This window comes from Nothoprocta perdicaria, unplaced genomic scaffold (assembly GCF_003342845.1).
Source record: "Nothoprocta perdicaria isolate Ctin4 unplaced genomic scaffold, notPer1 scaffold_11, whole genome shotgun sequence".
NCBI classification, from domain to species: domain Eukaryota; kingdom Metazoa; phylum Chordata; class Aves; order Tinamiformes; family Tinamidae; genus Nothoprocta; species Nothoprocta perdicaria.
In genome coordinates, this window is record NW_020454205.1 from 2,268,746 (window position 1) to 2,291,142 (window position 22,397).

Here is a 22,397-nt window from a genome sequence, read left to right on the forward strand (position 1 = left end):
TATAAATACATACAATCACGTACGTGTGTATGAATAAACAGGTATTTTTAAAGTCCCAAATGTTGCTTGGGAAGGAGCTCGTGTGCCTTTCCACTGGCTCCTACAAGGCCTGCRAGGAACAATTCAGAGCAATTGGGAACTGTTCATCAGAGCACACAGCAAAGATGCTCCCGGGCCCGCACGGGCACCACCGCCCCGCTGCAACGGCAGGTTCTCAAGCCTGGGAAGAACAAAGCTGGGACCCCTTCCGAATCCTGCCCCTAGCCTCCCGCAACCTGTAACGACCCCGGAAACACACTGCAAGAAAGCCAGCTTGCTCCCTCTGTGCGCTGTGGCAAGGAAGCAAGCATGCTTGTAAGAATTAAACAGCACACAACAACAAATTAGCAATATTGGAAAAACCAAAGAGCAGCCAAAGCAGATTCTCATCTTAAGGAAGCTAGAAAAGCTCGTTCCTTCTGAAGCCGGGTCCTGATCTATTGAAACAGAACTAGCGGAGCCCTCCTCCTTTAGCCCGCGGAGACTCATCATTCCACAGGCACTCGGGGACAGCCACAGCCTCAAAACTCACATCCACCCAGAGCTCTAGCTTGACAGTCCCTGATGGCAGGAGCAAGCATGAAGTGCCCTTATTTCCCAGACAAATAAAATATGTCTTTTTATTTTTAAGGTCACCATGTATGTATTCCTCCCTCCCTAAGCTCCTCCACAAGCAAAGCTGTGGCAGCAGGCAAGAAGGGAGGATTCACACCCGGGAAGAGCTTCGGCTGCGACAGCTCTGATACCGCGATAGTCCTTCTGATAAAAATAGAAAGCGTGTCACTTGGGAAGTGAAACAGCTACTGAGAAAAAGAGAGAGCTGAAACCAAACCAAACGCCACGAACCCGACGTGCTGGGCAGCGGGTCAGTCCCCGGCACAGGTTCGACCCGCGCAGTGATGGAGCTGCCCGCAGACGTTCCGGGATGCTCTCCCCACAGCTACCCGGGCACAGGTTACCCACCAGGTCCCGTGGTTATTTGCACACCTATTTGTGAGCCGAGGCCTCGGGCCCCGTCGCAGCCACGGCAGGCGCTTTGGGGCCGGGGCGCTGCGCAAACACGAGGCACCTCGGGGAGTGCTCCCCTCCACAGCCTCTCTCTGCAAGGAGGCCCCCGCTCCCACACCGATTCCCTCCCCACAGACGGAGCCAGTTATCCAGACCCTGGCTCGCAGCGGTGCTCACCACCTCCTGCCCGCTCCGTCCAGCCGAGCGGCTGAGCGACACGTCACCCAAAGGCCCTGAATCCCCCAAAGGAGAAGCAGCTTAAAACAGCTTCCCATAGGAATAGTGAACTCCTTCCTGCTGCCTGTGTTGAGCCAAACTGCCCYGCAGGCTAGGCAGAGCTTCGCGCCCGCCCAGCGACCTCACCTTCTAACTCCTGCCAATGGCACCTTCCCTCCAGAGCCAGGGGTGCAAGCTCTGCTCCAAGCAYGTATCCGTGCACAGGAGAGCCCGGCTCCCGTCCCGCAGATGCGCGGGGCGCTCGGGGCTCCGCGCGCCCCCGAGCACCCCGGCACGGGCTCAGAGCCCTAAGGGCCRGGGAGACAAACCCGAGCAGAGCTTCACCCCAGCCTGGCCTTCACACGAGGCGGAATTACCCTGCTGAGCTCAACTAACAGAAAGCTTTTTTGCAATTGCAAACACAAATACTTGAGCTGTCTTTTCGGCGGGTTCTAGAGAACGCACACTGAGAATGTTTACTTGAGATTTCGTACAACCCCTTTTGCATGGAGCTTTTACATCTGTTGCTAATGATATCAAATTATTGATTGTTCACTTTCTTATTTTTACTTAAACATTAAGTATGTGCTCTGCAACCTGATGCTTTCCTTTTTTTTTTTTCCAGAGAACTTTTATTTTTGCATGGCTTCAGTTGTAATTACTTTGATCTTCCAGAGTGTATAATTATTTTACTGTTTATTTATTTCGATGAGAAAGGAAAAAAGTTTGACCTAGAAGATCTATCTGTGGCAATTTGTAACAGAATCACATAGCTTATGTTTAGGAAATCATGGTTTTGATTAAGAAGCAACCATTTAGTTCCCACTGTTTTATTAAAACAGACATTAGCAGATAATAGGAAACACATTTAACACTGTAGGCTGCATTTAGTTTGCAACGTCAATAAAGCTATTTTGAAGCCCCTTCCTATTTTGCATTTACCACAGCTCATGATGTGAATCCTTTTTTTTGCTTTTACTTTCTAATAACCAGCTCTAGACTTAAACATGGGTGCTGGTCCCAGAGGCTCTAAATCACAGTTCTACCCTGTCCATCCGGACTACGGATACCCCTCTCTGGAAAACACTCTTTAAGGGGATGAGTGACAACTGAAGAACTGGACCCAGTTCACTGCTTTTGCACGTTGTCCTCTGGCAGTACTTGGCTACAGACAGAAGCAGAACAGCACGAAAGAGGAGGTGCTGYGAAATCCAACCCGCCCAAGGAGGAGCAGGAGGCTCCCTGGCGCTGGGGTCCCCGTGCCCTGGCTGTTTATTCCCCAGGCACCCGTGTACCTGCCATAGCTTCTTTGTTTTCTCTCCCACTCGTATGGCTGATGAATCAACACTACTTGAACTGCTTTCTAGCAGCTTGTGTTTACTTCACACATACCTTAACCTTCCTTTTTCTGCTCCTACTACCACACACGCACGCTTCCAAACCGCAGCGCCCGGCTGGCTCTCTCTGAATAGCGCGTACGCAGAGGTATCCGGCAAACTCTCCGGGTTTGGGTCCTTGACCTCCCGATTGAGGTCTCATTCTGCTCTGACGGCACGCCACAATTTAGCTGTGCACTTACCAAGTGAAAAAAAAAGTACGAGCTCAAAGAATCCCGAGCTCTCGGGAGGGAAGACGGCGGTGGGCGGTGCGGGCGGCAAAGCTCGAGCAGCTCCAGGGCTGAGCACCCTCCAGTGAAGGGCTCCCTGGGCCTCGGCACTGGCATCGCAGCCCTGCCCCGCTGCGAGAACAACGGCAACAAAGAACCCTGCAACTGCCTCCTTTCTCCTGGAACAGCAAGTGGAACGATGACCTTGAAGCTGCGCGATGCCTTTGGTTGCTTTTTAGCCAAGAGGAGACGTTAGCGCACGTCCAATAAAATCCCTTTATTGGGAGCCACCATTCAGAGCAAAGAAAGACTTCTGCGGCACACAATGGTGGTGTGTGAGAGGGAGAAGCCCTCCAGGTCGCTTGGCACCCAGGCACTGTGCACTAGCACGTCCAAACAACATCTCATCGAGCCGAAATAATTCAAATGGGTGAAAAGCAGCAGCTCGGCACCCTCGCATCCCCTCTCACCCCACTTCTGCCTCAGCCGCCTTCCTCCCAGCCCCCAGCAACGCTACCGTGCGACATCCTCCTCTCCATACCCCCGGGGCGGGCGCTATTCCAGAGAGCACGGCCCTGTGTAACTTTGGAAGAAGCTCTTTAGCTTTCATGAATACAACACAACTAAGTTGTTAGTTTAGAATGAGAAATTACATAGCAATTTCACTTTTAAGGCCTGAGCTGCTGTACTGTCCAAAATGTTTTAGCTTAAATCAAAATACAGTTCATTTTCAGCATAGCTAACTGGGGTATTACAAGCAGGCTTTAAGGGGGCCTGTGTTTCCACATGAGCCTTGGTTGTAAAGCATCAAATCTAATTTCTTATGTGCTGCGACTGTGCCCTCTTTGCAGACACGTTCACTAATATCATTAAAGCTTATTAGCACTTTTACTTAGAGCAAATAATCTCAAACTGTCAGCAGAAGTTCGAGAACTTGAAAAGAAACAACAAAAAAAGCGATTTACCTTTAATCTTCTTGTACTTCTTGTACCATCTCCCAAACTCCTGGCACTTGGTTGCTGACACATTGGCATAGTATGTGCTATTTACAATGGATGAAATCATACTCTGGAATCACAGAAAGAAATACAAAAGCGTTTTAAAATAACTCGCACAATTAGAAATCTTCCAGGGAAAGTGAGCAGAATGCAAGCACACAGCCATCATCCATTTGGGACCTGAGAGCCACAAGCAGTGCCCGATGAGGACACAAAAGGGACCCAATCCTCTGTTCTACGCTTGTGCTGGCAGCGAACCTGGCCTTTGTTGTGCAGCAAGGGGCAGTGTGGTGCTGGGGACCTCAAATCAGCACGGGCTGATTTGGGGAGCGCATCCCAAAGGTAAGATTTGATCCTTCCAGGTGGGCAAAGCAAATAAGGCTTTTTGGGCGTCTCTGCTCTGCTCCCAAGCACAGCCAGGCCGCACAACAGCGGGCACGAGACCACCCGTGCTACCTACTGCAGAACAAGTCAGGCGAACGAGGGGAATTGGTGTGATGTACAGAGAGGTGTGATTAGCCCTGGTGTGAGAAATCCCCCAGAAGAGACATTAACGGAGCTCTGGAGCGAGCAGGGAAGCACTGGCCACCCCGCAGCGCGGGCCCACGGCTGCCGCCCCGCTCCGCTCCCCACGGAACATGGGAACAGGCTGGGAAGCAGGCTGCTTACTGGTAGCTCTTCCTCTCTCCTTTTCCTCTCCTTCACTAAAKAGCCTCTTCTGCCTTCTCCCTTGGACTTTCCTACTTGCACGCCGCCCTGCTGCGCTGCAGTGCGCTCTCGAAGCTATGAAGCAAGGGCCTTTCGAAGGGGCCACTTCCATTTCTAAAACTAACTCAATTTTCTAATTAAAATCAATAGTTTGAGACATAAACCCAGCATCGTGGCAGTCAGCAACAATCCCTTCCCCATAAATCCTCCCCGTCCTGCTCGACCCAGCAGTGGCAGCCAGAGCACGGCGGCAACGGCCTCTGCCGAGGGAAGACCGAGCGAGCTGCTCTTTTCTAGCATCATTTTAGCTGAATTTCCTCCACTTAGCGKGCACGGAAAAAACATTTCGCTCTGGCGACCCAACAATTTTGTTTTTCCATCACTTTTCCCCAATTTCTGTAGCTCTACAGCAAACCGGTATTAGTGAAATTGGGGGCCTATTAAATATCACAGACTAAACTAACGCATTGACTTTATTGGACAAAGCGAAGTTTAAACTAAAGAGTAAGCTGGAACAGTAAATCCATCAGTGGTGAAAAATCCTAGGACCCATCCTCTTCAGCTGCTCAACAAGAGTGGGGTACAATCTGCAMGAACTTTCAAACTACAAAGAAAAATCCTCCTCCCTGGTAACCAGGATGGAATCCCGGGATATTTCTGTTGGAGATTTCTCCAAGAGACAGCCCCTCAGAAGAAGTGAGTAGCACTGAGCAGTTCGGTAAGCTCAAAAGCAGTGAGTAGCTGTAAATTTGTAAATAATGTATGTTTTTCCAAGGAATAAACRTACGGAAGGGACAGACCCTGCTATGTCTGCTCTATGTGTGTCCGTGAGGGCCCATGGATGCAAGGTGCTGAGGTCGGCACCGCAGGACACCCACACAAGGGAAACCCGGTGCCGTGAGCTCAGGGACAGACCCACGGGGCACGGTCTCAGCCCACGAACGGCTGCTCCAGCCAGGAGACAAACCATGCGGGCAACGTAGCGGGGACTCGCACAACACACAGAGGTCTCTGGGATGGAAATGTCTCCRTAATTGGATTTCCTTCCACCACGCACACTGCCCCTACCCACCAGCCACCCCCAGCTTGGGTAACTGGGATTTATTTGCTCGAGCAGCAGCCTCATGCTAAGGGCAGCTAAGCTGCAGCCGCATAATACACCTAGCAGAAGAAAACAGAACAATTTTAAATCCAAGTGAATGATTGCATTTCCCATTAGGGGCAATCAGGATGCCCATCTGGGCTGCAGGGAGAGCTGCTGCGCCGAGGCAGGCGCTGGCGGCGGCGGGAGCTCCCCGCGCTGCCCTCTCCACGTCCCTACTTGATGCACTGCAAACACATTAATAAACAGCAGCATTTACTCTGCAGTTCAACTCCTAAGAGACCACTCTGTAATTTGCTGCTGTCAATAATATATTAACCACAAGGGGGTTGTAATGACATTTCACATTTGGCACGATATTTTTTTCAAAACTGATTTGGGAGAAGGAATTGTATTAGAGGCATATTCAGCTGGTGGTAATAGACAGCTCCTGTACAACCTTCCCCTGTATCCTTTGCTTTTTGTGAGACAAAACAAAAGCAACCCAAACTTTTTACAATACTAAGAACAGAAGCTACACGCTTACAGCTCAGGAGTTAGTCACTACTCACCAAACATCACTTGGGCTTAAAAGGGAGAAGCAGGGGCGGTTTGCTCCAGCAGGATGTGCCTTTGGCTTTGCTCACTAAGAACTCCTGGAGCAGGAATCCTTGCTCCCACAGAGCTGCCCGCAGTATCTTGCTAACACGTTTCAGGCCGAGGTTGGGAAGGAGCAAAGCAAGTGGTGCCCGTGTTTGCCCCGAGCATCTCTGGAGGCGCGGGGGGACGGGGAAGCTCTAGACACCACATGAAGGTCTGCATGTGAAATGACCCAGAGCTCAGTGACACCGGGTGCTCGGCAGGGATGGSCACGCGCTGCCGTCATCGTTGCACCTGGGCTCACCAGAGCCCACAGCTAGTTCYGTTTACAGAAATTGCACTTAAACTGTGTGAAAAAAAAACCTTTCTTCTTTAACACACCTATGATCTGTGTATACCTAAAGTCACCAGTATTCCATCAGTACATATGGCAAGGAAATAAGGCTCTTCCTCATATGCCCATTCTTACCAGTTCTGCAGACCCAACATGATTAACAAGTCTGCTGGAAAGTGATTCCTACCAATACCAAAGACCTAATTTCTGCTCTGCATCACAGCTCTGCAGCCCCGTGCCTTCCCTTGGGATGTAATTGTAAAAAAGCATGGCAAATTTGTCCTGGTTACACCTGAAAAACACGTTTCTGGTTCTAGGAATCTTTGGCTCGTGCACTGCAATGCAAGCAAGAGCAGTGCAAATTTTCACCATGGGCCAGCAACTGCAAAGGATTTTTAGCAAATAGGAATTACTGAGAYTGGGGCTTTTTTAAGGCTGAAGAAACAGATTGACCTAAACTAAGATTCTACTAGAGTTTTGAAAGGCACCATGTTTCCTGCTGCTGGCAAAGCAGGACCTACTGGGTCTACGTGCTGAGGTGTTTGGGTCTCGAGAGAGGCAGAGGCGCCCCAGACATAAAAACATCATGAATCTCTTGTTACAAAAATCTGACATACAAATAGAGCTCAGGATATTAGTAGGAACCTGCTCAGGTCTTAGATAGGACATCACTGCCACTTATAAAGCAGTCAGGAAGAATGAGACTGTGAGGTTTTGTTCTTTTTTTAAACATAATTACATATACATTTTTGTCACTTTTCCCTTGAAATTGGGGCACCACTGTTGCAAATGCATACATTTTAGCATAGTCAGAAAGTGGTAAGAGCTGCCCCTGGGTTAGTGGGGGAGGAAGTCGCTGAAATTTTGCATTTTCAGATCTTCAAGGCCACTGCAAAAGGGGTAGATAAAGGTCAAGATGAAGAATTTACCTCCCCCTGACCAGCAGGACGAAGATCATCAACATTTTCAACTGGTGACGCACAAACAAAACACAAAGATACCCTTTTTCTTTGTAATTAGCATTTCTCCTTTGTAAAGGAAACACGAGAAGAGTCCAATATTTCTGGAATTGTTTAGACAAAGCAATTGACTGAACAAATATGGACTCTGGATCTCGTAAACGTGGCCTTCCCTAAGCCTGGTGCAACCACTGACCTGGGAGAGAGGGCATTCTTTGGCTAGTGTGCTCTGATTCATCTCTTTGAGCAGTTCCTTTAAGGCATTGCGAACTGTGGCGTGGTTCCACTGCTCTGCTGGCAAGTCCTCCAACTTCGAACAACTGTTAAAACACAAAGCAGAAAGTAGATGGCAACGGTAGCTCTACAAAGGTAGACAAGCAGAACCCGTCGCTGCGCAGGTACGCGCTCCTGGCGCACGAGAGCCCCAGACCTTTGAGCAGCCAAGGCCACCAGAGCGCCCAGGCTCAGCCGGCACGTCCCTCCTCACGGCTCCTGGGAGCCAGGCAGTTCAAGCAGGAGGAGGACAGCACGYGCCAGGAGCGGCAGCTAAGCCGACTAGTGATGTTCCCCGTGTGCAGAGCCCCCTTCCCTGGGGCCTGGCGGGGAGCTACGGAGCCCTGAGCAAAGCAGGACGCAGAAAGGACCACGCAAAGACATTCCCTCCAGAGACAGACCATCGCGCTGGTATYGGAGAATAAATACTAGCAGTAGGGCTGAAAAAATTAATTTGGTTTCATAGGGCTTCTTAKGCTGCCCTCATCTCTAAGGCATGGCAGAGCCTTTCAGAGTGCGTTAAGCCATATGCCCAACATCTGTCCCAYGCAGCTCGTTCTCACTTTCCTTCTACAAGAACTGCATAGGCAGTGAAGCCTTCGTCTTCACGTGGCGTGTGCTTCTCTCAATTTAAATTAAGACCCAAGCCCATGGYCTGGGTCAGCAAAGCTGGGACAGACCCCAGGAGCAGCCCAGCAGGGTGGGAAAGCTGCTCCTTGTGGCTCAAGCCGCGGACATTCAACGTGTCCCCGCAGCCTCACGGCTAGGTCTGCTGTCTGCCTGCACTGGCTCTCCCCTCCACGCTGAAAGTTCAGCTGTGCTTGAGGAGTCCGAGTAGTCAATGATCATCTCTATCTCCAAGTCTCAGGCTCTATTTATTTACACTGCATCCAGCACTTTGAAGATAAAGAACGAGCCCTTGATCTTGGGCTGATACCTTCTGGTAACACAGAAGTGGCAGCAGGCTACGCGGTAACTCACGTGCCTGAGGACACGAGGAACCGCACGCTAGATTTGCGCCAGCTCTAGCGGCTCATATACAGCAGCTTCCTCCAACATAAAGATGATAACAGCACATAAAAGCAAGGGCAAGGCTGTCAGCAGCAACTGGAAACCTCAAACGCTACCAGAGATAACAGCAAAGAAATGCTGCTGGCTGGCACGTTAGCATCAGCGAGGCACCGGCTACGTCCAAAGTGACCTGGCAGCAGCTGGGTAASCACCTGCCACGCAGGGACACCGACACTCCTCCAAACAGACCTCGGCCTCGTTCACACTCAGCATCGGGCAGCTACAGGCAAATTATTACCAATGGTTTTCTGCCTTTCCTCCTTGCCATGCCCTGGGCACAGAATGACAGCAGACGGTGTGAGAGGTGCATTGCCAGGAGCTGCCCACAGCTACGCACAGAGCAGTAACTATCTCAGCCCTTCTCCAAGGCCAGGAAAGAGAAAGGACAAGGAACGGTGCACAGAGTGGGCAAGAGGCAGCTTGGTGTACAAGTACCAGCAGCTTTTGCTTTGCTCATCTGAACTAGCAATCAGGGAAGGAAAACRTTTTCCAGAGGCCAAATGGAGCTGTGGTAGAAGATCCCTGCCTCATTTTCTTGCTTTTCTGCTGGAAAGCTCACTTCCAGCAAAGGGGAACTCAACAAACAGTCCTCCTCCCCACAACCATCAAGAAAAATCATGGATTCTTAMAACTTAACTCCTGAAAAAAATGGAAGATGTTGCTTTTCCATACATATGAGGCCTGGAAGACCCATGAAATTAAGGACTGTGGAAAGGTCTGCTTTTAAAGGCCTCAAATCTTTACTCCACTTTTTGAGTGCCCACCCTCTCCAATCCGCTACCATACTGCTCCTTCCAAAAACATACAAAATCAGTGGGACCATGCACCAAAGAGCCGCCAGGTGAYCAGCCATTCTCTTCATTTTTCTTTTCATTTCATCAGACCCCCAGAAACTAATGAAGACAGGATGTGCTAATCTCTGTAGTAATGCTGTGATCGACARAGCAGCTCCGAGAATAGAGAAGGACAGATGTTCAGCAACACCCACCTTTGTAATTGGATTTTCAATGTCACAACATGATAGACATCTTGCAGCATGTCGGCTACTGTCGCATCTGGCGCATCAGTCACGTAACTGAGAGGGAGGGGATTCCACCTCCCAAGCTTGATTATTCCTGAAGAGAAAACAAACAAGAGAAAAGCACTTTATTTTTTATCAGCCGCTTTCTAAACCCTTTGATAAGTTTGTCTATACAGAACATTGAAGACCTGTCTTGAGACATGGCAATCTTGCTGGAAAGGATGTTTTCTGACAACTCTTGAAGCAAACCATGCAGAAGAGTTAAGAAGTGATTTAAAATTCYTAGCAGGGAATTGCTGACATGTTCCTGGTTGTTAAATTACCTTGAAGCAGCACAAGGTGCCTCCTCCCTCCACCCCTTTCCTCACGCCACTGACGCCAGGTTTTCTAAATTAAAACAAGCTTTAAATGCTCTGCAGTGCTGATTTTGCGACCTACGAAGCCTTTCAGTAAACAAATGCATTGTGTTTGACTTGAACAAGAAAATGTCCACGTGTGGGTCCCAGCACAGAGTTACAGCTGCAGCAAGGTATGAATCCCAGGGGGACTGGTACTGGAAACCCACRAAGCAGGTAGAGTTCACTCCCAGCTACAAGCTGTCCTAGGCAGCTGGCAAAGAACTGCAAGTTCATCCCAGATCCAAACAAATCCGGGCAGTGGGGGAGTGTTAAGGTCTACTTTTCACTTCTCCTTCCTTGCTGGAGTTCCTAACGTTTCCTGGATGGGCACAGAGCCCCAGCTTGGCTGCAGGCTGCCTGGGGCTGAGGTGCTACCGCTGTCGAGACCGTCCCGCTCCCAGCAGYGGTGACGGATGGTGAGGAGGGGCGTCCGGCACGACACGCAGCACGGGAAGCCTCGGAGCGCCAGCAAAGCCCTCGGCACTGCCCTCCCCACAGCCCTGGAGGCACCCAGGCCCTTTTCTCCACATCACCACTTCTCTCTAGACCTTAACCATATACTGGAATTAATGCAAACAGCTTTTATCCTCATCTCCCAAAGCGCATCATAAAGCAAGGCTGCTGCAACAGCAGTGCCTCGCACACGGGCATCGACAGGAGCGCAGGAAATACCTGCTCCAGAGCATGTTTTCCTCATTCCTACATGTGTTGAGGAGATRATTTTAGTACAACTCCTCTTCTGTAGGGCTCCAGTGTTTGTGTTTGCCATTRCCATATTGAACTACAAGGTACCCCCCACCACGTGCAGAGAGAASCTGGAAGAGACCTCGTTCATCTTCAGTAGCTGCTACAGATGGGCTAAGATTGCAAGAGCAGATTAGAAAGCTTCTGGCAAGGGGAGATCTTGTCCAAATGAAACAAAAAGTTACTAAGTGTTGCTTGATATCCAATGCTTGAAAATGGGACATAAACAGAACAAAAACATTTCAATGATGCACTGTTTCAGTATTAAGATTGAACAATCTGGTGCTGAATATGCTGCAGTATAAATAGTGCCTGGACTCCGATCCAGTAGAGTAACACACACGCTCATTCACAGCACCGTATGTCTCCAGAGCTGGCTCCTCGAGTCATATTCCACTTGCCAAGAAAAGCTGTTTTTCTTAAGGGGATAGTTTACTTAATGCTATCTCTGGTGACAACAAGAAATGCATATAGTACAGCATATATTAGTCATGAAATGAGCATCAAGGGTCCACTGAGTGAAATACACGCTGGGAAAACACAGTTTAGCTGCTGACTTCCTTCACTCCCTTCTGCTAAATAATAATTTAAAGCAAAACCACCTAAAAATCCAGAAATCCATTCCAGCTTCGCAGGACCCTTGCCTTCCTATGCCTGACCACACCAACTTTCCACATAATTGAAAAAAGTAAAGGTACATGTCCCATAAGTGGCATTTAGACTGGTAGTGTTTCACAGGAGGCTTTACCCCGCGCTCAGCAGAGGCGGCAGGCGGAGAGCAGGGGTCCCCCACCGCGGGGAAACCTGCCCCCAAACCAAGGCTGCCCTATTTAAGGCAAGGCTTGGGCTGCACTTGGGCAGGCGATGCCAGCCCCGCGAGCAAAGCCACGCTCAGCACTCTAGAAGACTGGTCTCTGAGTCACTCCTCAGCAAATCTTGAGTGATCCAAAATGTTCCCTTCTCTCAGGAAAGAAGGTCCTCTCCTCTCTTCTCCTCATCCAGCACTCGCCTGCAAAGTCACTTTGACCCAGCCGAGCTCTTGCTCTGTCACAGCCYGAGATTTTGGAGTGCCGAGGGCACCGCTGGGCATTAGGGCAGCTATCACTGCTCCAAGGATGCTGCTCCTCAGCACCGCASGGAGACACAGCCCAGCGGACGAGGCTCTCAGGAGGGCGGCACGCGCATCCCTCACCAATTCACAAACCTCCTCTGTCGACACGTCCAGTTCTCCTCCATTAATCAATGATCCGCTGGGACTTTTATTTTCTTGTTTGGAGGGGAGGTTCACCAGAGTCCAAACCTTGCACTGGCTGCAGAAACGCTCAGACGCTAGAATAGCTCTCAACAACTGAGCCGGGAAGGGCTGAACGCAGCCAGCGACTCCGTCAAAGACRATGAACACCAAATAGTTTTCTCAAAAGAAAGCCTTTCAAAACCTATTTTAAAAGGGATTCTCCATCCGCGCTGGCTGTTGGCTCTCAAATGCCATGGGATGTGAACTTCTGCACGGCTGGGGCTCAAGCAGACTTCTGGAATAACAGTAYTAAACACAAATATAAAGAAAGACAAAAAGCTGCTTTCCCCAGTAACACGGATAACCTGGAAGACCCTTTGCAATCTTACACAGCTCACACTGCTCACGGAGGAGATTTATGGGCTTGTCTTTCCAACCTGGAGCACAGTCACAGAGCAGGGTACGGGAGCTCAAAGAACTCCATAAAAACACCACACGTCACCATCGATGACATGTGTTGGCCATAAAGAGAACGAGGCCCAGCTCCTGCATCCCCCTTTCACACGCACAGTTATCCTTTTAACAACCCAAACCCCAGCAGAGCAAACGTAGCCTGCTAAGGCTCACGTGGGGGTGAGGTGTTAAAGCAGCTGCTGACTAGCATCAACAGCCCAACGCTTTTGATCCATTTCTTAGGGAAATAAAAACCTGCCTGTCCCGTATGAGGAGCGCAGAGAGTTAGTTCTCCATAAATCAGCGTGCAGGAGGTCGCTGCCCCGCGGCTTAATGCCTCAGCCTGCGTTTCTAACCTGTGGCCTCGCTGCAGTTCATCAAACTGGAACGACACCACGGCAGCRTTTGCAGCTATTATTATTAGGCCAGCAATGGGAAACACTTTTCAAGCAGAAAGGATGAAAAAGCAATAGGACGGYATTAATTCCAGCATTACATTATTGAGCTGCTTTTCCAAGCTCCCATGGCCATTTGTAAAATATTATATTGCCTTTGTGCCTTGTAGTAAGGGTGACTAGATTATTCTATCGGATTTCAATCAGTGGTATATTGGGGTAAGAATAGATGGAAAAAAATAATCAGCATAATCCTCCTTTGCACTTGCAAAGCGCCTTTGCTGGGAGGATCCCGAAGCCCTTTGCAAACATTAATTAATTAAGTGCCCCTGCGAGGGAGCCTCTATTATGCCAATTGACATATCGGTGATTTAGCGATGGGAAGAGCTAATCCGCGGGCGCCGCCGGTCCCGGGGCACCGTCTCCCTCCTCGCTGTGATAAATATCGCGGTGCGGGAGCGGGCGGCACCTGGGCGCTCGGCGCAAGGGGCACTGCGCTCCCGCCTGCCCTCCTAAACTTGATCTTGCTCCCATGAAAACGGCCCTGAGAGGCGGAGCGGGGCTGCAGGCTGTCCCCGTCGGAGCGCTCGCGTTCCCGCTGCTTCTGCTCCCGCAGGATTGTGCCGGGCTGGGGAAGGCGCGCGCACCGGGCGGTCTGCTCCCCGCGCTGCCCGGCATCGGGTTTCCATCTCAGCCCACGGAGCGCGGCCCTCGTGTAATAGATGCTGCTTCGCATTTGGGAAACGTTACGTGAGGACCCTGGAGATTTTATTAGATTAATTTAATATAAGCACTAAGTTGGTGGACTAAATTAATAAAGATCTTCTTAAAGAAAAAAAAAGGGGGGGGAGAGAAAGAACAGAATGAACCCATAAATTAAATAAAATTTTCTAAAGCTTGTTATTTTGGAGGCATTTATTTCATCAACCCCCTACTCTGAAAAATAGCCAGTAATTGGCAGGGGATACCCTTAGTATAAAGGCTAGCAAAATCCATTTCGTTATGATTTTGGGCCTGACTTTTGCCTTTTCTCCCACCAAACGCTCAGTTCTTAACTTACCTGGGAAATAAATAAAATATAAATTAAAACACAAAATAAAATGAGAGAGAGGAAAAAAAAAAAAAAAGGAAGAACTATTAAAGTAGCGGAGTGGAAAGGCATAAATAAATGAGGAGAGGAGAAGATTTCTGCTGCACTGCTGATGCCGGCTCGCGCTGCTTCCCCACGAGCGCAGGACACGAAACGGCAGCTGCTGCCACCTCTGCAATCTCGCTCTCTGCTTCTCTGCGGCTCTATTACTGGTGCAGACTGAATATCCCGACCTGCACAAGGTCRAACACCGCCGGCTTAACTCGGCTGGCATCTTTAATGCCCATCAGCTAAGAACTAGATCCACCACAAAACACTTAAGCCTTGCATTCCAGCATTCTTACACTACAAAAAAAAAAAAATCAATGGAAAGCAAGGCTACTTATTTTTGTATCTATATATATATATTTATAGTTATATTCATTCATATACATACATCTATATATGAGAATACCCAATACAGCAATGATCGAGGCTCTGTCAGTCTCCAGAGCCTTCCCTGTAAGTCCCTCGGGAGCAAACATCAAGGGACAAACCCTACCCATCCTTTACACATTAACTTACTAGGGAGACAGAGAATGGTATTTTAAGGTTGCTGTATTTCTTCACAAAATACATTTAAACAATCCTACTGCCAGAAATTCAGTGTTCCTGTAAATTCAGGCACTTGACACTATATTGAGGACATTTTTTTCCCCATCACAGAACCCCGCTTCAATCAATAACCCGATTCGCAGGTTCCTTATCTCCCTCTCTTTCTTCCAAGGAAGAGCACAACGCTTCTGCATTTCTGACAAGCCTAAATAAAGCTTTCCCGGTCCCTGAACTGTGCCACGCTTCCTATCATCAGAAAACAAAAGGAGAAAAAAGCCTGTAGCTCCCCACGAGTGGAGATGACTCAGAGCAAGCAGGAACTGCTACCAGACTCCAAAAAAACAATCCCCTCTGGTGATGAGGATGGGCCCACGTTACGCTGAGATGAACCCAGACTTGTTTTCTTAGCCCACATCTTCCTAGAACTGAGCCTATTTCCTTACAAAGCCACCAGAGCTGCTTCGGYGCTGTCACATTATCCAGTTTGTGAACAGAAGAGGGGAAGGTGGGAAGAAAAGAGAGTTAATGTGAATGACAAATTTGTGTGCACACTGGGAAGAGCAATTCCCCACTCGGATCTGGAGGTTTTGCAGCACATGCAAGTCCTGCTTTGTGCATTCCCGGAAACTTTCTGCTTATTTACACAGCAGTTGCGATTCCCACGGGCCCATGGATTTGGGAGCRAGGGATTCAGGGCCGCCGCCGGCCCCTGGGAGGCTCAGCAAGATCTCCYGCACGGGCAGTCCCACAGAGGCTCTCGCGGGGCGGCGCAGAGCCCTGGCGCGCGGGACGCAACCGCGTCCGCACGAAGCGCCCTCCCCACCCACCGCTTCCCGTCCCGCGGCGGGAGCAGCCGGGGTGGGCAGGAGCCTCTGGAGATGCCGAGGCCCCAGCCGCTGCCCTGACAGGCCCGGCCACCACACCGGGGCTCCGTCCCATTTGCTCCTCACACCGAACCGGCACTGCCGCGGTTCCGTCTGCGCCCGCTGCCTCTCGCCCTGGGCACCCCTGGGAAGAGTTTGGCTCCCTCTTCTTCCCTCCCTCCCACCAGATGCTTAAGTAAAGATACACCTGGATGGTGCCGTATTCAGCACAGCGCAGCAACACTTGCGAACGCCTGGAATGCAGCAGGGACTCCTGCTTGCACCATATGGTACAACCCACGCTGCTGCCAATGGCTTTCCGTGCAGCACAAAGCCACGATAATTGACTGGGGCTTCAACTAAGAACATCATCGTAAGGAGCATTGGAAGATGCAGAGAACACTTCCCAGAGTCTTATGCAGGAAGAGAAGGACACTGCATGCACATACATGTGAAGAATGCATCCCTCCAAGGAAGCGTAACCACCTCAACGTGGTCTCCTCCTCTCCCAGACAGGGACCAGGGTAAACCTCAGCACTGAGCACACCTCACATGCAGCTACCGCCAAGCAAAGAGGAGCTGGGGGAAGTTTATCGTCATAGGAAGTCTGCTGTTTGTTTGTTTGGAGACTAAATATTATTGGTTGCTTCCTAACGCAGGTCTTAAGCCAGGCAGAAACTGCCAAGAGAGAAGGGTTTTTTTTTGAACAAACAGAAACTCATTCCAATTATCCCCCAAATTCTGAGTTGTCTAGAATAATGCAKACACTAAAACTTGCTGAAATTATTGTTTTTTGTTTCTCAGACTTGAGTTTTTGGGGGATAGAAATCCAATCAGACTACCTCCATCAGCAGTAAAACAGCTCTTAGATTTCCCAGCTGACAGCCCTGGCAGCCAGTTCAGCACTGGGTGAGTGATTTGCAGATCTCCTCAWGCAATAAGGGACCCAGTCAAAGTGGCCACTGCCAGCGCCACACCAGTAAAACCATAATCCAAGAGAATACCTCAAGGGTTACACAAGTGCATAAATTATCAGTGAATTGATAAGATTTAACGGAAAATGCTCTTCTTCAGGAACGCTGTCCTAGACTAAATATGCTGCTCACAAGCCATTTGAAAAGATGTTCAACCAAATCCAGCTGAAAATCATGTTCTGTCTCACCTTCATGGACAGTAATAATCTTCATTGCYGATGGCCCAAAATCTCTCTTACCTTCTTCACCTACTACAAGGTGAAATGATTTTCAGCATCAGTCCCAAGAAGAGAACTGGAAACCCAGATGTCTAAGGATCTAGAGGTCTAAGTCTTTCTTCCTTGCCAGAGCAGGCAACAACTSTTCACACCTTGCTGCCAATAAGCCTCAAACACCTACCCAAAGACCTTTGYTAAGAGCAAAGCTGCAAAAGCTTTCCTGAATGTGGGAATGTTGGCAAAGCAGCGTTAATYCACAAAATCTCAGGTTTCAGTTGCAAGGGAGATGATCTGTCTTTAGGCTCTGCTAGCCACACCATGGCTCTGCCATGAAACGAAGGTGCCAGTTCTGAGGTGTGAACGACCTGAGCTTTTTCCTGAGCTTACAGGAGATGTCAAACACCACAGCCTGTGGCCTGTGCCACCTTCTGCCATATTTAAATGAGATKAATGTCATGGTTGAAACTTCTTTAGAGTACCTCACAGAAAGGGCAAATATTAGCCAATGCAACAAAAATCAGAATCACAGATCAGATCTTGTCTTTTGCCAGTAGGGGAAGGGAAATTTGCAYTGCTAAATCCTGCTAGAAACAGGCAAATCTGATGGGTGGATGGTCACGAACAACGTACAGTCTCTCTAGGTCTCAGCAAGACCCTCTACTAACAACTCCTCCAGCTAAAACATTTTCTCAACTTTGTCGCCAACCTCCAGGGCCTCTGATTACAAACCCTGCAGCTTTCATTGCTTGCTTGTAAATAAATTAACAGGTTGAATTTCCCACTAAAGCAGAGCCCAGATTCATCACCGCCGATCRGAAGAGGTTCTCGAGGAGGTGCTGGTGGCCCTCGGCGAGGCGGCCGCCCCAGCCCCTCACCACGTGCCACATCCTTTCCACCTTCCTCCTCCCACGCACCCTCCAGCCAACCTCGTCCTGCCTCCGCGCGCTGCCCGGCCGCCTCTGGCAGGAATGAATCTGCAAACCACAAACCTCTCACATCCCCTCGCGCTACCCCCRGGCAGTGACTTACACTCGGCTTAGCCTGAGTCACAACGTTCCTTCCCGCCAGGCGCGCTCTCCAAGCCTGAAAGCAGCAGGAATCGGGGCTGCGGCGGGTCTGTCGGGACAGAGGCCACGAGAGCTGCCCCGGGAAGCGCCGAGGGCTCTGCCACGCAGGGCAGCGCCAAGGGGCAGCCCCAGCACCGGGCAGGAGGAGAGGGCAGCGCCGGGCGGCAGCGCCGGGCAGCCTCTCCCAGCAGCCTCGCCCGGCCTCGCAGGCACCACCGCTTCGTCCTTCCGCTTCAATTTACTGCCACRGCAAACGTTTTTATTATGTAGTCTCTTCTGGGTCAGTTTTCACGTGTGGATTACTGAGGATTTGGGGGAAGAGCTGCTTCTACGTAACATTTAAAACGCCTTCGCACTGGCTGCAGATGTTGCACAGAGCCACGTAAGGGAAGAGCAGGCAGCAGTCGGCCTCGTGCACTGGCTTTCACAGCAAAGGTAGCAAAGTGTTTGTAGGCAGCTGATACAATAAAATCCAAAGTGAATTTAAATTAAAAGGAAAAAAATATATTATAAAGAGGTAACATTTTCCTCCCTTCCTGTATAGAAATGTGTTTGTGCCAACTCCGGGCACAGAACAGATGACACAGGCACACTTGTATAACTGAGGTATGAAACGTGCATGTAAAGAAAAAGAAAAAAGAAAATTACACAGAAATTCGCAGTTCTCACAGCAAGGTCTTTGTATTTAGCCTCGTGTTTTGATCTTTGGTGATATTTAGTTGAAAAGCCTTCAACTATCCAACATTGGCAGCATTTTCTACTGCAGGAAATTATCTTTAATTCTAAAATCAGTTCTCAGAACTGAAACTTGTATAACTGGACAAATCAACTGATCATTTCCTGGCAGATGCAGCATCACCAATAGGTATTCATCATTTTTTTTTTTGAAATTATTTTACCCTGCCCTTATTGCCTTCCACTCCATCCCCTTTACTCTTTAAAAGTTTATAGTAAACCATATTAATTTTGCAGGGGTAATTCTGCCTCAAAACAAAAAARAAGAAGGCAGGAATATTTCACCAGGAAGACATGAGCAGCGGATCACCCCGGAGGAAGCCAGTTCGGGATGATTTGAAGCACTCCTCCTGCTTCCCCGTGCTGAACCCTCTGTCCCGCCGTGCGYGCCGAGTGCCGCGGCCGCGCTCCCAGGTGAGGCCCTGGCCTCCGCACATCCGAGTTCAGCACTTGCCACGTTGCTAATGAGACAACTGCAGCCCAACGCCAGCTTAATTGGCAGAAGCAATAATCTAAATTAAACTGGCCAACATTCAAGGAAAGGTACCATTTAAAACATCCTTTCCAAATGAAAGCAATCTCAGGAGTTTATTTGCCTGCTCAACACAGAATTTCAAGTTTAAAAAAAAAAGCCTTTCCTCTTCCCCCCTAAGGAACCAAAGTAATTATTTTTAATACAGTGACATATGTTAGACAAAAATATTAAGGAGGGGGCTCCATTCCACCCCAAGTCTCCAAGGAATTTTCCCTTATGTGATCACACATCTGAGCTCAGATCCTAACCCAACCAATAAAGATTTTTTGAAATAAGGACTATTAGCTGATGAGAAAACCTTTCATAAATTAGTCTGAAACRTGGAAGGTCTAATGTGGCGCTCCAAACAGAGAGAAATATAACTAAAGCAATAGGAAAGAAATAGCAGAGCTCCCCAAACCTTTGAGAAAGGGCTCAGGTCAACTCAAAGCTGCCTTGGTTTTGGCTGGGACTTGGGGCTGACAGCAGCTTCATCCTGCCAAAGGAAACACAACCCYGTGTTCCCGAGCGATGCTCTCTCTGGGCAGGGAGCTGCTCCCTTGTTTCCCCTGCTGCAATAACGACCTGTCTGCTAGGATCTGGGCAGGGTTCCTATCACTGCCTGCCTTTCAAGCCAGCACTGTCCTGCCAGCTGGCCAAGGAGCAGGACTCCAGTGGCACCTCGGACTGACACGGGAAGCAAGAGCTTCCAGGCGGCGCGTGGGGATAACACATATTATTGAGGATAAAACTTCCAAAGTATCTTGGGGGAGAGCAGTTCAGGATCTAATTCCACACASGGAATCTGTGCAATTTTGGTGGTAACCACAGAAGAAAAATGTAGAATTTAAGATATAAATTGTTCAGAGTGAATATATAAAAAAGTATATTCATTTAACAGAGGTGAACTTTGCAGGTGTGGTTACCTGCCACAGGTATGTTTCCCAATAAGGAAYGACTGCAATGTTTATTGAAAAGTAATTCTTAATTAACCTTTTTTATAATTTTAAAATTATTTGATTCTTTATCACTTTTATTGAGAAAGGAAAAGCTGGTAAGTGGACACAAATTCAGTGCATTCAGTCCTCTACACTGAATCTCTGCGCTAGCCCCAATCGGAACAGCCAGGTACTCAGAACTCCTGAATTTTAGCCTTGAACATGACATCATTTTAACAGAGGTGAAAAAACTCTCAAATAAGTAATGACAAAAATAAGGCAGAACAATCACTCTACTACAAAATACTAGGAAATACTAGAAATAAAACAGTGGATTCAAGTCAGAAATATTAAAGAGAAAAATCTTGGTTCAGCTTTTAATAAGCTTCCTTTGGAAGTACCTTCTTTTCTGTAATARGAGTTGAACTCCAGAATGCCTTCAACTAAGAGACAGCTGGGAAACACGGGGGCATGAAAAGCATCTTGAACCAGACCTGGCCAGTTCCAAGTGAGGATGCTGACTTTAGCTAGTTACAAACATTTTTACATTTCTCTTTTTTTCCCTCTTTGTTCCCATTTTCTTCACCCCTATTTGAGTCTTTCTCCCAGCAATATTCAAGCAATCAATCCATAATGCAAAAGCTTTRTACGTACTATATGTCTTGGATGCACCCACAAGGCAAAGACCAAAAATCAGTTTAATCTGACCAAAAATACTGGCAGAATCCAAGCAGAGGCAGTGACCTGAACCCACGCTTGGCTTTACTGCTCCACAGATCCAGTGCAGAGCAAAGACCAAAGCAGCCTGGAGGGCACCAAGCATCTGCACCTCCTTAAGGACAGTCTTCACTCCCTGCATCAGCTGAGTTGGGCTCTTCACACGCCAAAATAATGCGTTTACAAACCCCATCTTTCACTCCTCCAGTACAGTGATTTGATCTCCTTCTTTTAAAACTGACTTTCTCTTTAGGACATATGAAATGAGTGCTTTGGCCCTCCTTTCTCCCCAAAAATTATCAAACAGCCATAGCACAACCTCACTTAAAAACGTAAGGAAACGTTCTAAGGAATAACCATTATATAAGGCAATATTCCAAGGAATAACCGTTATAGATGGAAGGATACAGAATTGCCCGTTTTTAGCATTAAGAGCAAAAACATTAAAAACATTTCTGAGTAGCTTTTCTAATTGGATTAATATTATGCTTGGCGACATCCAGTTTCTCAATTCTGCTTCTGGAGTGTCTCTTACTGGGGATTTATTTGGAGGAGGACACAACTGCAGCAAGGTTGGAAGTATTTAGACAGGAAACAGGGGGGAAAGCAAGACAAGCTGCTGAAGTCTCCCACTTGCCTGACATCAGTCACTGACCACAGCACRTACGAAAAGCTGCAGCACTTTCATTTGGGAGAAACCTAATGTTTCCTGGTGTACTCGAGACACTGATCCCAGCTGGGTAAGTTATCAAGCGTCTGCTTGGGCCAGCTTGGTTAGGTTTTAGCCATTTACTTCCATCAATGCAAACCCAAACTCCAAACATTTACCCAGTCTTCCTAGTATATTCTCAACTAAGGCGTGCAGGATGCCGACAACCTTTGCAGGGTCAAACTGCTGTTTACCACTAGTCAAGATTAAACAAAAAGACAGCTTTGGAAAACCTAAAACACTTCAAAAAATTACACGCTGCTCCAAGGCCTAACCCTGTAACGGGCTCTCTCAGGAATAGCTATTTCCCTGGCAAGATAGTGCAATAATGCAATTACTGACATTTAATTAATTTATATTCTCAAAATCTGTCTCCTTAGAAATTGTAAGTATTGCGCTTTACCATCAAAATAGGATTTTCTGCCCCAGTTTGCCATAGCAACCCCTGCAACAAACGGCAGTGCCTATGGAAAGAGGGGTGGGTGCTGAGGCAGACAGGCCCCGCGGGGCTGTGACACGACTCGTGTCCGTGTCCATGCCCGTGTCCATACCCATATCCGTGTCCATGGAGGAGCGCATTGCGGCCGAGCCGCCGCCTGCAGCCCCGGCGCTCCCGGGGCCTGAGGGCAGCCCCTGCCCCACCGGGCCCGCGCGGCTCCTCGGGCCCATCGGAGCGGTCGCGACCAACTCGGCTACGTTTTGTGCTCTGCTATAAAATGAATCACTGCTCAGCAGGCCCAGCTGGCTAACCCCGCTCGGCGTGCAGCTCGGCCTGCCCCGCTCCTCCTCACACGCTCCCCGAGGGCTGCCCAGGATTTCTTCCCTCCTCACACGCTCCCC

General features: G+C 48.9%; 1 protein-coding gene across 1 annotated transcript in view; it reads right to left on the reverse strand.

The window, feature by feature from the left end:
- Positions 1–22,397, reverse strand: part of SATB2 (SATB homeobox 2) — an 80,110-nt gene that overhangs the window by 43,213 nt on the left and 14,500 nt on the right. Inside the window, exons 3-5 of the mRNA XM_026048242.1 lie at positions 9,882–10,008; positions 7,746–7,869; positions 3,835–3,937 (exon numbers count right to left, since the gene is read on the reverse strand). Coding sequence (XP_025904027.1) covers positions 3,835–3,937; positions 7,746–7,869; positions 9,882–10,008 — 354 coding nt within the window. The remainder of the gene's footprint in view (positions 1–3,834; positions 3,938–7,745; positions 7,870–9,881; positions 10,009–22,397) is intronic.